This window comes from Molothrus ater, chromosome 24 (genome assembly GCF_012460135.2).
Source record: "Molothrus ater isolate BHLD 08-10-18 breed brown headed cowbird chromosome 24, BPBGC_Mater_1.1, whole genome shotgun sequence".
Classification (NCBI taxonomy): domain Eukaryota; kingdom Metazoa; phylum Chordata; class Aves; order Passeriformes; family Icteridae; genus Molothrus; species Molothrus ater.
The window spans coordinates 6721450-6735698 of NC_050501.2; the positions used below are offsets into that span (position 1 = coordinate 6721450).

Sequence of the window (14249 nt, forward strand, 5' to 3'; positions counted from 1 at the left end):
AAAGATTCTTTAAAATCTAGTTTTCCTAATAATTAGACACCCTATTCTAGCAATCATTTTAATTGTACTCAGGCCTTTAGATATGTATTTATTGCCAACATAACCTGGAGTTCAAATACTGTCTTCAAGCCATAGTCTGTGTATACAAACTCACCCTATCACCCCTCTCTTTGTTGGAGTTTGCTGAAAGGAAGCTTCACTCTTCTCTCCTGACAGATTCCTTGCTCTTGTAACCAGCTCAGGGAGCTTTTTCTGTGATTATTCCAGTTATCATGTGTCATTCTTGAATAGAAACTGTACCCAAAATTCTGTAAGAGAGCTGTTGCCATAACATCTGGATGTGCCTTACCTGGTCTTTAGATCCCATTTGTCATCTTCGTTTCTGTGGCTAAATAACACTCCCGAGTCTCCATCCTTCCCCAGCCGTGCTGAATTCCCAGGTTAGAGGAGTTTGGCTGTCAGACCCCCTGTGAACAGCCTTGTGATTTGCATTAATCTCATTACTGCATTCCACCAGCCCATTCCTCAGGATTCCTGTGCTGTTCCAGAACCTCATCCAGGTCTTCCTTCAGGATATTCCAGTCTCCTGACTGGTGCCTTTGGATGTTGTCAGTCCCCACCTGCATTCGCACTCTTTCAGTTCCTTGTGCTCGTGTCCCTTAAAGCCCATCAACAGCATCTCTAGCCCAAAACTTCCCATTTCAGCACAATCCAGCTCTGGATTTTTAGTCATTTTCCACCCACAAAACTTCTCTTGCACTGACCTTCATATTTTCCAATGTAACTGGTATTTTTACATGATGCACCACACCAAACACTTTACTGGTTTGGGGATGGATGAGATCTGCTCTGTCTTCCTTTACCCAGAAAAATTTGCTGCCCTATCAAAGAAAGACATCAGCTTTGGCATTATTGCAACCTTTGTTGTATTTTAGCTCTTTACTTTCCTCTACATCTTTTCCCCCTCCTGAGGAACAATAATTTCAGTTTTGCATCTCACTGAGGTCAGGTTAATTAGCCTCTCGTTGTTTGGACATTAGTTTCACCATCTTTGCCTTGATTTTGGGCTGGGTTTTCTCCTTTCTCCCCATAATAGGATGTCAAATTTAGATTATTTTTGTACCTCTAGAAGTGGTGGAAATGAATTCACTCATTTGCATCACAACTCAGCTGTAGTGCTTCGTGTTTGGGTTGGGTTTTGTTTATTGGTGGCTGTTTTGGTTTGTTCTTTTTTTTTATTTTTAAAGAAAGTTGCTGTGCTGTGGCTATTAAACAGGTAAAAAAAAAATTTTTGGAGTATTTTAAGAGTTCTTTAAAGCACAATGATAATGAGCAGTTTCTTGAGCAATGATAGCTGAATCCAGGGCTCCGTTATCCTGTGGGATGCTGATAAGTGCCAGGGGCTCCTTGCAGCCCGTGGCTCATCACTGCCCTGCAGAAGTTCTGCTCCTGCTGCTGCCTCAGCATTATTTACTGCTCTCAGCCCTGTGTTTAAACAGAACACGAAGCGCGCTGGGCACTCTGCACACATGTATGAGGCAGTCCTGCACAAAATACTCCCTAAAAATAGACAAGGTAGGTGAAGCAATGTTTAGGCAGTGATTGCAGAGGGTCGGGCTGGGCAGGGAGGGCTGCAGTGCCCCCAGGGACTGCGGGAACCCAGGCTCAGGAAAGCCCCAGGTCAGTAACTATGTTTCCTGAAGCTGGGAAAGTCCTATTTTAAAATACTTTGTTTCATAATACTGTTAATTGCACCTTTTTCTGACAGCTGTAATGACTCTGACTCCTTCTGATCACGTTTCACTCAGGATCTAAATCTAAAGATTGGGATGCAAGCAACAACCGTTACATGTTTGAACTTGGACTGGGTTTTTGGTTTTTTGCCAGATATACTCAATACTTTCATGAATATTTGAAAATTATGTCATTTTTACAATTCTTCAGTATGTCTGGAGCTCAGTTTTACAGAGGAAGCTCAGGCCAATGCTTTTGTTTTAGTGAAAAATGTGTGTGATATCCCAGGCTCTACCAGCAGTGCTGTTGCTGAGGTGTGATCACGGGCCTCTCTCAAGGCAGAGATAACTGAGAGATAAAAATGACCTCATTTCACAGTCCCAGAGCTGAACTCTGAAAGTTCCAGCAAAGCTGGTCAGAAGGTGTTTGAATTTTTGTTTGTGAGTAAATGTCACCAAGGTCCCTACTTGTGACGTTCAGAAGGTGACTTCGGGCCATGTGAGCTCGAGGGGTGGAGGCCTGGAGCAGAAAATCCATCCCCACACAGGGACCCTGAGTGTGTGGGAAGTCCCAACACTCCCGGGGCGGGGGGGCTGATTACAGAATTACAGAATTCAGATTGGAATTACCGTTTATGTGAGGCTGCTGAAAGGTAGATAAGGACAATTACTGCTTGACCCTTTCTTGGCCAGTGTTTGCAAGCTGCTCAACGCCGCCGTGTTGATGTGGAATGTTGCGATTGTTTTGGGTTGTTCATTTTTTCAGCAGTTATTTGTGCCTGCCTTTGTACAGCTGGAATGAAGGGACGTTACTAAGTGTTCTCCCCATAGCATGAATATTTAATAGTTTGTGTGCTCCTTCTCTGTGTCGTGTGTGTCGATATAATACCAACAAAATCTCCTAAAGTCGTTTTCTGCAGGAGATTTTCAAAGCACATCATGTAACTGAGTCACGGTGCTGAGTAAACCACTATTGTAGAATTTCACCTAAGATCTGAATTTGCCAAATGGTGATATTTTGCAAATAAGCACAGATTCTGCTAATTTCCCCTTGAGATTTTATTCCAGTCTGATCCAATTTCCCACTATGGATGAACTGGTGTCTCTTAGAAATATAGCAGAAATGTTTAACCTACTGAAAAGAGGATTTTCTTTGTTTCTCAGATGTGCAGATACTCATGTCCTGGAGCTCAGAGCTGCTCTGAGTGTGCTGGGCGGATCCTGTAAAGTGCTGAGTGCATGGCTAACTTTAAGGGAGTAGATCCTTAAAATCACCGGGGCTGCTGATGTTTAAAATTACGTAGAGACTGAAGTACTCTGATGGCCCCCGGCCAGTGGCTTTCACATCTCCCAGGACTGAGCCCTGAGGAGACGCAGTGATCAGCTGCAGCTCAATTTCCTTCTCCCCTTTTAAATATAAGGTTTAAAGCCCAAATTCTGACAGCTGTTTAATTAAAGATACTCATTTTAACTGTGAGGAATGTGATATGCAGCGGCGCTACGCCTGCTTTCTTTCTTTCTGCCTCTCCTGGCATCCCAGCTCACTCCTCTCAGCGTTAGTGCAGGGCTTGCAGTTTTCACTGCTGCTCCGTTCCTGCTTTATCCTCTTCCATCTTTTCCATCTGCTTTATTCTGTTTGGAAAATGGCAATGTAGAATGTGTTTGGTGTAACCTTAATCCTGACCAGCATCTGGGCTCCGTTTGAAAAAAAAAAGCATCTACTGCAAGGAAGGTTTCTGTATATGTTTCCCCACTTTACTAAAACAAAGTTGGGGGGCGGGGAGGGGCAGAACCCAAAATAACCATGGCAAAATTATATTTCTTTTAATTGACTTGTTAATTAATATGCGGGTTTTAATGTGTTTTCCTGCCTACATGGACAAACCGTGGGGTTTGTGCTCTCACCTCTGTCCGGGTGGGGGTCGAGTCAGAGGTAAACCGGATTTGGACCATTTTGGGAAAGGAGAGAAAGGGGGAGGGGGGTGGTTATTTAAATCTGCTTTTAACAGCCTCGCTGCTAATTACTCCCAATATGTAAAAGTTAACGCCACCATAAACCACGGGATGCACTGAAATTCCTGCCTGATGCTTCCTGACGTTCCCCTGTTAAACTTTCCCAGGCCCGCAGAGGTCCCGGTGCGGGGCGGCTCCGTGGGACACGCCGGGACCGGGCAGGACAGGGAGCGGGCAGGACAGGGACAGGGCAGGACGGGGAGCGGGCAGGACAGGGAGCGGGCAGGACAGGGAGCGGGCAGGACAGGGACAGGGACAGGGACAGGGCAGGACAGGGACAGGGCAGGACAGGGAGCGGGCAGGACAGGGACAGGGACAGGGACAGGGCAGGACAGGGACAGGGCAGGACAGGGAGCGGGCAGGACAGGGACAGGGCAGGACAGGGAGCGGGCAGGACAGGGAGCGGGCAGGACAGGGACAGGGACAGGGCAGGACAGGGAGCGGGCAGGACAGGGAGCGGGCAGGACAGGGACAGAGCAGGACAGGGACAGGGACAGGGCAGGACAGGGACAGGGCAGGACAGGGACAGGGACAGGGCAGGACAGGGACAGGGCAGGACAGGGACAGGGCAGGACAGGGAGCGGGCAGGACAGGGACAGGGCAGGACGGGGAGCGGGCAGGACAGGGAGCGGGCAGGACGGGGACAGGGCAGGACAGGGACAGGGACAGGGACAGGGACAGGGACAGGGCAGGACAGGGAACGGGCAGGACAGGGACAGGGCAGGACGGGACAGAGCAGGACGGGGACAGGGCAGGACAGGGAGCGGGCAGGACAGGGACAGGGCAGGACAGGGACAGGGCAGGACAGGGACAGGGCAGGACAGGGAGCGGGCAGGACAGGGACAGGGCAGGACAGGGACAGGGACAGGGCAGGACAGGGACAGGGACAGGGACAGGGCAGGACAGGGAGCGGGCAGGACAGGGAGCGGGCAGGACAGGGACAGGGCAGGACAGGGAGCGGGCAGGACAGGGACCGGGCAGGACGGGGACAGGGCAGGACGGGGACAGGGCAGGACAGGGACAGGGCAGGACAGGGACAGAGCAGGACTGGGACAGGGCAGGACTGGGACCGGGCAGGACAGGGACAGGGACCGGGCAGGACAGGGACAGGGCAGGACAGGGAGCGGGCAGGACAGGGAGCGGGCAGGACAGGGACAGGGACAGGGCAGGACTGGGACAGGGCAGGACAGGGACAGGGACCGGGCAGGACAGGGACAGGGCAGGACGGGGAGCGGGCAGGACAGGGACAGGGACAGGGCAGGACTGGGACAGGGCAGGACAGGGACAGGGACCGGGCAGGACAGGGACAGGGCAGGACGGGGAGCGGGCAGGACAGGGAGCGGGCAGGACAGGGACAGGGCAGGACAGGGACAGGGCAGGACAGGGACAGGGCAGGACGGGGAGCGGGCAGGACAGGGACAGAGCAGGACAGGGACAGGGCAGGACAGGGAGCGGGCAGGACAGGGACAGGGCAGGACTGGGACCGGGCAGGACGGGGACAGGGCAGGACAGGGACAGGGCAGGACTGGGACCGGGCAGGACGGGGACAGGGCAGGACAGGGACAGAGCAGGACAGGGACGGCCGGTGCCCCCGCCCGGGCAGGGCAGGGCAGGGCAGTTCGGCGGGGCCGGGGCCGCTCCCGGGGGCTGCTCGGGGCCGGCCCCGGGACGGGGCAGCGGCGGCCGCGGTTTGCGGCGGGGCCGGGGGCACCGGGAGCGGGCAGGGCTCGGGCACCGCGTCCCCGCGGAGCTCAGGGTGCTCCCACAACACGGAGCCAGCTCCGATGCGGGGGTGCGACCGCTCCCACCCGGCCCCGCTGCGCTTCCCGGGGGGGGCAGCCCCCGAGCCCCCTTTTCCATTCCTGCTGCTGTTGGATTTCCCCGAGCCGCATCTGCTCCGCGCTCCCAGCTCGGGGCTCTTGAACTTCAGTCCCCGGCCGCCACAGAGGTCGCTTCTGAGCTCCACGCGAAGCCTTTTTTTCATTCATTATTTATTTATTTCCCCCCAGCTCAGGCTCTCCCTCCCTCATGGCCGGAGTGGAAAGCACGTTTAAATCCCGAGCTCGGCTTTCCCACGTGGTGTCTCGCTGAGCTGCTGTCACAGCCACGCCGCGCTCTCACAGGGCACCGGAGCTTCTCCCCTGCCCTGCCGGGAAGGCACAAGGTGATGAACGTTTTTAATCAAGCCGTATTTTCGGGACACCTCACTAAACCCAAAACTTGTGCTGAAAAATTCGCTCGCCTCGTGATCAGGCTCTTGCTTTTTAATTCCACCTGGACGGAGTGTACAAATAGCGAGAGGATTGGTTCTGCTCCCCCTTCCTGGGTGCCTGCTAAAGGGATGGGTGTTTGTCAGCGATTTCGGGGTTAATTCAGACAAGTTTATTTCACATTCTGGGTCTGCATACACGCAAAGAGCACGAGGGTTTGGGGTGAAAGATTAGCAGCGTGTGCAGGGGGACAAAACCAACTGTGGATGTGAATATGGGATGTACTGGATGTGTGTCTAAGCATTAAATCGAGGGGGGGGGCTGGGTTTTAGGTGACTTTTCACCCCATTCCGAGAGCATGGTCACAATGCACTGTGTTTCAACACTCACTGGGCAGAAAGGGACGCGGAGGGGAGGCAGGGCAGTACCCCAAATTGCGTCTGGGCTTCAGACCGCGCTGCAATCTCTCAGGGAGGGTATGCCCAGCCTTTAATTATTCAGTTTAAACAGGCCTAGAGCACGCCACATTTTTAAGGCCTTTTCCCTGGTGTCTCTAGGAGGCAGCCTTCATCGAGCGAGGAGAGCGAATCTTGGCAAAAAGAGCACCGAAGGATGTGAACCCCTTGGAAAATTCCACTTCCTGCCCAGCACTGCGTGTCCTTGGGTCTCTCACTCATTCCCATGCACTTAACGAGGGATTTCTGCCTCAGGCTACCACACCAACTTTCTAAATAAATGCCGCGCACACCCGAGCGCGGTGCTCTGCAGTTAATCTCAGCCCAGCACCAGCTCTCTCTCCTCTCTTCCTACTTCCCTCCATTTTATTTCTCCGCTGGTTTTTCTCTCCAGCAGGCTCCAACTCTCTCTCCTGCTGAACTTGCCGGGAACAAAAGGCTCCGTTCCCGATCCAGCCCGCAGTTGCCGTGAGAAACTTCCTCGCCAGCGCTGTCTGTCGCTCCGCTCTCCCTCCCTCGCTCCCTCCCTGCCTCGGGAAAATGGCAGTGCGAGAGCTTGATGAAAAGGGGGAAAAAAAACCCCTTCTTTCTCAGCGCCTGCCTCTCCCGCAGCACCCCCCTCCCCAGTCGTGACGCCTGAACTCAAACTTCTCTAAAAATACACTTTAGGAGGGTAGATTTTCACGGGAGGGGATGTGTTTTTTACACCCCACTGAAAAGAGGCACCGAGGTGGGGAAAGGCCGAGGGACAGCTTTTTCCAGACAGGAGAACCTGCTGCAGACCCCTCCCGCACGGCATCGCCAGGTCCCAAGGATTTGGAACACAATAAGTTTTCCTTCAGTGGGAAAATCCAGGCCCAGAGTTCAGATCTTTCTCTTTTTTCAGATTTAAAAGCCTTTTTTTCCCCCCTTTTTTTAACTCTTCACAGTGGGGTTCGCAACAGAAAGTGGTCTCTCTGCCAACCCACCCGAGAGCTCCCAAATCTGGTGGGATTCAGGGAAAACAGAAGGTTGGCTCCGGATCCAGTGCAGGGGTTTTTGCAAACTCCGGTCCGCGTTTTGATTTTCTTTTTTACCCTTTTTTTCTTTTTCTTTTTTTTTTTTTTTTTTTCAGTAGATTTACTCTTCCTTCCCCGAGCGCACCGGAGCGCTGCTGTCCGAGGGCAGCCGGGGTGCACCCCCGGGTACACAGAATAAACGGGGTTCGTCTTTCCCTGCACTTCACTATTGTTTTCCTGCCCTTCCCGATATCCCCCAGTTTTCCCTGGAATCACTAATTTCCACCCCCACCCTTACTTTCACTGCGGGGTGAGCGCTGCTGTCCTCGCTCACCCCCAATCCGCACACATGTGCCCCCAAAATTTGCCGTGTCCCGCTTTCCCCCTCTGGGGTGCCTCGGTGCGGGCCGGGGGTGTGGGACACGCGTGGCCCCAGCCCCGGCTGCCCCCGGCCCGCGGGGGTCGCGCAGGATGCGCGGGGGCTGCGCTCCCGCGTCCCTTCCCCTCCGCAAACTCCGCTTCGCTTTTTCCTCCTCCTCGCCAGTGCTGCTAAAATAATGCATTTCCTCGAGTCAGGCCGAGTCCACTTTCCTGCCTTAAAATGCATCCAAAGTTTCGCAGATCGCTGTCAGATGGCACCAGCGGGCTCTCGCCGGGGCTCGCTCCCTGCCCGGGGGAACCTGGCGTGGGAAGCAGCAAAACCCCTGGAAAACCCACGCCTGCCTTTGAGCTGCTGCATTCGGCAAAGGGACGGAGTTACCTTCACCTGGCAGAGCCATTGTGTCTCCCCAGAAAGCGACATTATACAATATTTTAGCATTTTGTTGAAGTGGATAAGTGAGCGTTGTCTCGCACGATGCCCGGCAAACAAATAATTCTAATAATATCAGTCTTAGTGGTAAGGAGAGTGCTTAACCCAGATACAACAAACGCTGCAAGGAATAGGCTGGGCAAATATAAACACATTGAAAGGAAATGTGATTTTCTTTAGCAAAAATCCTATAAGGGAAGCTGAGGTACAGCCAATAACCCTCCCAGCTCCGTTCCATCTTTTGCAGGGCGCCCCATGGACTATAATAGATGGGTCTCTTGTTCTCGGGTCCAGCGTGCACACCCCGCACGGCCCGGTGCGGGGGAAGAGCATCCTTCCCCATCCCCACACAGCTCCATCCGCTCCTGCCCAGCTCCCCTCGCTCTGCCCCGCTCGCTCCTTCAGACTTTATCTCGGGAGCCGCAGCCGGCTCCGGCAGCCGGATCCAGTCCGTGTTTGTAGCCAGGGAAAGGCTGGATAATGATAACTTGTGTGTGCGAGCTGAGCCGAGGCAGCGCTGACTTTAGTCCGGTTTCCATGTCAACGATTCAGTCCATATTTGCCATCACACAGTTGGCAGAGCCCGTTTTTTTTTCTTTTCGTGGAGGGGGGAGACACTACTCCTGTTTCTAGTACTCTAATCTAGACCAGGTTTCCTAAACTGCCTTAGTGCTGGGTTAAATGGCACGGCCACCTTCATGAAGGAGACTTCCAGTCAGGAGGAGGCAGCGCGGTGGCGGTGGCCTGCAGTGCCATGTGAGCGCTGCTTCCCAGCCTATCTGAGAGCCGGGAGCCGGGCCGGGCTGAGCGAGGCGTGCTCGGCTCTCGGGGACACGGGCAAGGGAGCACTGCCGAGCAGGGACGGCTCCGGCTGCCAAAAGTGAGCGTGTGCCGCGGGGAAAAGTCGCTGCCGGTGCCGCGGATGGCCGCGACATCCCGGGACAGCGGGAGGATTTTCAGCTCTTAGGTGGCAATGTTGTTAAGAACTGTGCTGTCATCTGCTTCCCAGTGCTCATGGCTGGGAATTCACTGAATGCCTCAGTATTGAGTAAAGTGCCAGGGCCTCATTGATGAGGCGTATTCCAAAATCTGCTGCAGCTTTCACAAACATTTGGTAAAGTGAGTGTCTCCTCATTGTGTGGGTGGCTGGGGAATCCAGGCTGCTTTTCACATTACTATCAACACCGGGTTTCATAGTCTGACATAGTGCTCCTTGGAGGGGGTTCCAAAAGACGGACTCAGGTAGAGAGGTGTGAGCTCGGGATCTTTGCCTGGATGCACCCGAGCTGCTTCCCAGGCTCCGGGAGTGAAGTGGTTAAACTTTTGGTGATGCTCAGTGAGACGGTGGGGCTTTGCTCCCTGAAGAGGACCTATCCTTGGGGCTGGGGAGGTGGGGGCTTGAGATGGTTCTGGGATAAAATGGCAGAATTCTCTCCAGTTCGTGCTTTTTAAAGTTTAGTGCCAATGAAACACCCAAGGAATGGTGTTTTGGTGCTGTGGGCACCATGGACATTAACAGAACACTGGGATTCACTTCTGAGAGTCCAGCCTGATACTGGAGGAGTGTTCCCCCTCTTCTCCTTTGTCTTTCCAGAACCCAGGATTTCATCAAATAACTCCTCTGATAAGAGGATGTAGATCAGTTTTCACTCTAGTACATTCTGCAGTTTCCAAACTCTTCTGAGGAAGAATATCTTGGTGTTTTTCCTTCTCTGTGGTCCACACATATCTCACTAAAGCCACAGGGCCTCCCATGTGAGATTCAGCATGGTACTGGGGCTCCAAACCTTAAGAAGGCCTTGACTACTATCACAATACCAATATCATAATTTATTACCTATTTTTTTCCCAATAGTTTATTTACAGCTGAGGAGAAAGGCTGACCAGCCAATTTGCTGGATGGAATCTGCTCCATATTGCACAGTCAACTGTGCAGGCTGAGAAATGGCAAAGGTGCTTTGTTTGGAGCCTGAGGGGCAGTTCCTTGCTCTAGAAAACACTTAGAGTTTTGCTATTTATCACCATATCCCACTTCCCCTCCCACTTCCCAGCTTTGGAATAACCCCTTTGTTCCTCCACCTGCACTCTAGATGATAAATATTTCATATTACAAGTTTGATAACGGGTGTGAGGGCTGAGTTGCTGTCAGTAGACACTGACACATTCACCTGATCCCCGGCAGGGACACGGTGCTGGCAGGGCCCCAGTCCTGCTGCCCAAGGCTTCTCCTCCTGCGCTGGACTGGCGTTTGCTCCCTCCCAGAGGGATTCCCTGTGGTGTGTCCTGCTGGGTGCTGGGCTGGGGCCAAGCCCTGTTTGTTGTCCCTGCGCAGGGGTCACTTCTGCCACATTATCTGTTCTGTGGTGATGTTCTAAAATGGCAGCCTCAGACCTCAGAGTCTCTTTTGGCTCCCCACCTACTGTTTTCTGATGTTTTCTCTTATCTTAAAGTTGCATTTACTTCAACTTCACTTTTCTAAGTATTTCCATATTCCAGAGGAACACCAGTACATGGGACCCAGGCCTAAACCACACCATGCCTGCCATTTTTACCAGATATCCATGTCCTGATTTCTAAGAACTCAGTGTTTATAACCCAAATAACTCATTTTTGTGTCCCTCCTGTGCCCTGCTGCAGCCCTGCACCACCTGAAGTTAAGCAGGCAGGTTCAGACCCCGCTGGCACAGGCCAGGCTATGTCCAGGACAGAGCTCCAGGTACATTGCTCTCCTCCCTCTCCCCGCTCTGCCAAGGGCTCGGGATGGAGGAGGAGGTGGGAATCTGGGTCTGAAAGGGTTGCAGAAGAGCATGGCCCAGTTCCCAGTTCACCTCTTGACAGCCGGGGAGCTCCAGCCCGGCGCTGGGCTCTGACTGCCAGCGCATCCTGTCCCGCTGCCCAACGTGTTGTGTCTAGATGCGCTCAGGTGGTTTTGGATCTGGGAATTCCTGGTTCCGTGCCCACCGCCCTCGCCTTGGCAGGAGCGGGGAGCCGGACTTTCTTGGATTGTCCGCGCGTGCAGTCACAGCCCTGGCGCGCCGCCAACGCCTTTTCCAGAGGGACACGGCCAAGCGGAGAGGAAATGACAACCGCTAACAGTTCGCAGAGGGCTTAATTCTAAATGGAATTTCTAGGGACAAAGAAGAGGCGCTTGGGTAACCCACGGGCAGAAACCCCGGGGCCGGCGGCCGCCCAGCGGCCAGCACGCCCCCGGAGCGCCCGGGCCGCGGGACATCGCCCGCTGCCCCCGGGGATCGCCCCGGGCGGCTCCGGCCCGGCGGGGGAGCGCTGCCCCCCGGCCCCCGGCTCCGCCGATCCGCCGCGGGTTTTGCGGGCGGCAGCTCCGCGCCGGCGGCGGCCGGGGCCGGCCCGCTCCTCCTTTGTGACGGGGGGGAGGCTCCGCTCCGGGCCGGGCTGCGCTCCGCTCCGGGTTTGGCAGGCGGCCGCGGCGCTGGGTAAAATGGCAGCGCTGAGCCTCGTGTCGGACTGAGCCCGCTCGGCCGAGCAGAGTCGGAGCTCGCCCAGCCCGGCCCCGCCGCCGCTCGGCCCCGCTCCGGGGACGGCGCCCGCCCGCCCGCCGTGTCCCCCCTCCCTCCCTCCCGCCTCTCCCGCACCGGGAGCCCCGTCCCGGGTCCCCCCCCACCCCCCCTTTCCTCCTCCTTCCCCCCCACTCCCTCCTCCTCCCCTTTCTCCGCCGGCTGCAACCGAGGAGGTACAGCGGGGCCAGGCCCCGGGAAGCCCAGCCCAGCGGAGCCCTCCCCGCCTCGCCGAGCAGGCCGGGGGGGAATGAGCCCCCGCTGCCCTGAAGAGCCGCCCGCCGCCGCCTGAGCGGGGAGAGCAGAGCAGCGAGGCCTCACGCCGGCCGGCCAGGCAGGGAGCAGCTCGGGGGGACCGGTCCGGGGGGGTGGCCGGGCGGGGAGGGGGGGGATCATGGCTGCTCAGGTCGCCCCCGCCGCCGCCAGCAGCCTGGGCGCCCCGGCTCCATCCGAGCTGAAGAAAGCGGAGGCGCAGCAGCGGGATTGTCCCCCGGAGGAGGCGGGGGGTGAGGCGGCGGCGGCGGAGCGCGGCGAGAAGCAGGCGGAGAGCGAGGGCCCGTCGGGGAAGGAGCTGCAGGACGGGGCCGAGAGCAACGGAGGGGGCGCAGGGGCCGAGTCCGACCTGAAGAGCTCGAACGGGAACCCGGGCCCCAGGCCCGCCGCCGCCGCCACCCTGAACAATAACCTCCCGGAGCCGCCCGGTGGCGGCGGCGGCGGCGGCAGCGACGGGGTGGGGGCGCCGCAGCCGCCGCCGCAGCAGCAGCCGCCCCCTTCCCACCCGGCCGCCTTGCCCCCGCCAGCCTACGGCTTCGGGCAGCCCTACGGCCGGGGCGCCGCCGCTGCCTTCCACCAACATGGCGGACAACAAAGCCCTGGCATGGCAGCGCTGCAGAGCGGGGGCCTGGAGCAGAACTACCCGGGGCCGGCGGGAGCCCCCGCGGGGCCGCCCCCTCCGCAGAACTCGCACGGCGCCGGGGCCGAGCACGGCTTCCCCAACCACCAGTACAACTCCTACTACGCGGCCGGGCGCAGCGCCGGCTCCTACCCGCCTCCCCCCCAGGCCTACGCCCTGAGCTCCCCCCGGGGCTCCGCGCCGCCGGCCGCCAAGTCCCCCGCGGCCGCCGCCGCCGCCGCCGCCTTCCAGCAGCAGCAGCAGCGCTTCGGGGTCATGGGTCCCTCGGCCGCCGGCGGCGCGGGAGGAGGGGGCACCACCCCGCAGCCCACGGCCACCCCCACCCTCAACCAGCTCCTCACCTCCCCCAGCTCCGCCCGCGCCTACCAGGGGTACCCCGGGGGCGACTATAGCGCCGGGCCGCAGGACGGGGCGGCCGCCGCCAAGGGCGCCGCCGACATGGTCTCGCAGTACGGCGGGGGCAGCGGCCAGGGCTGGGCAGCGGCCGGCGGGGCCCCGCCGAGGAGCCACCACGCGCCCATGAGCCCCGGGAGCAGCGGCGGCGGGGGACAGAGCCTCGGCAGGAGCCAGCAGGTACCGGCCGGGCCGCGCGGGACGGGCCGGGGGAGGGGGGGCGGGCCGGGCACGGGGCCGGGCGGGGGGCGCGGGGCTCGGGGGGCTCGGGGTGGCGGCGGCGGCTCTCCCGCGGGTTCCCCCCGCCGGGCCGGCGCTGCCGGGCGCTGCCATTGTCTGTGCTGCTCGCTCGCTCTAAAATGGCTGCCTCTCCGCCTTCCCTTCCTCCTCCTCCCCGGCCTTTGTGCGGGGCTCCCGGGCCGCCGCCGCCGGGCTCCCCGCCGCCCCGGGGGGCTCTGCCGGGGACCCGCGGGTCGGGGCGGGCGGCGAGGGCCCGGCGGGGCCGGGCGCGGGGGGCCGGGGCGGCGAAGGGCGCGCCCGGGACAACGCGTGGCCCCGGCAGCGCCGCCGCCTTCCCGCGGCCCCGCGACCCCCGGCGCCGCCCCGGGGGGGTCCCGCGGCCCGCAGCGGGGTCCGGCGGGGCGGGCAGGGCCGCGAGGGGCCCGCGGGGCCGCGGGGGCCGCGGGGCGGGCGGAGGGGCCGCGGGCCGGGGCGGGAGCGCTGGCGGGGAGCTGGGCGATGGGAGCAGCGACTGCGGATCGCTTGGGTTTGGGATTTGAATTATGGAGGTAAAATCCTTCTGTCAAAGCCAGGAGACAGTTGGTCTTAGGTTGACATCCCATCTGTGATCTGATTGGCTCCCCATCCCCTGCTCTTGGCCATTTATAATTGCCTCTGATGTAATGGTACAACCATCCTGATGAGCTCATAAACTTCCACACTCGCCTCCTCCGCCAGCCCCGGGACGGGGCAGCCCCGCGCCCCTCTCCGCATCCCCCGGCGTGACCTTGAGCCCCGCATCCCTCTGCCCCGTGCCCCGGACGGAGCGGGAGGCCAGGGCACGTTGTTTGTACCTTGGGTTTATTTTCCTTGTGATGTTGGATTCAGCCTGGAATAGAGTCTGTGTTGTCGGAACGGTGGCAGGGCTGCTCCACACAATGGGCTTGCTGTTTATTTTGGTTATGTGACTT

The 14249-nt window shown here is 58.1% G+C and overlaps 1 protein-coding gene across 1 annotated transcript in view; it reads left to right on the forward strand.

Moving 5' to 3' along the window:
* The first annotated feature begins 11700 nt into the window (after window positions 1–11700).
* The window catches only part of ARID1A (AT-rich interaction domain 1A), a 55431-nt gene continuing 52882 nt past the window's right edge, over window positions 11701–14249 (forward strand). The window contains 1 exon segment of the mRNA XM_036396990.2: window positions 11701–13239. Coding sequence (XP_036252883.2) covers window positions 12148–13239 — 1092 coding nt within the window. The 5' untranslated portion in view covers window positions 11701–12147.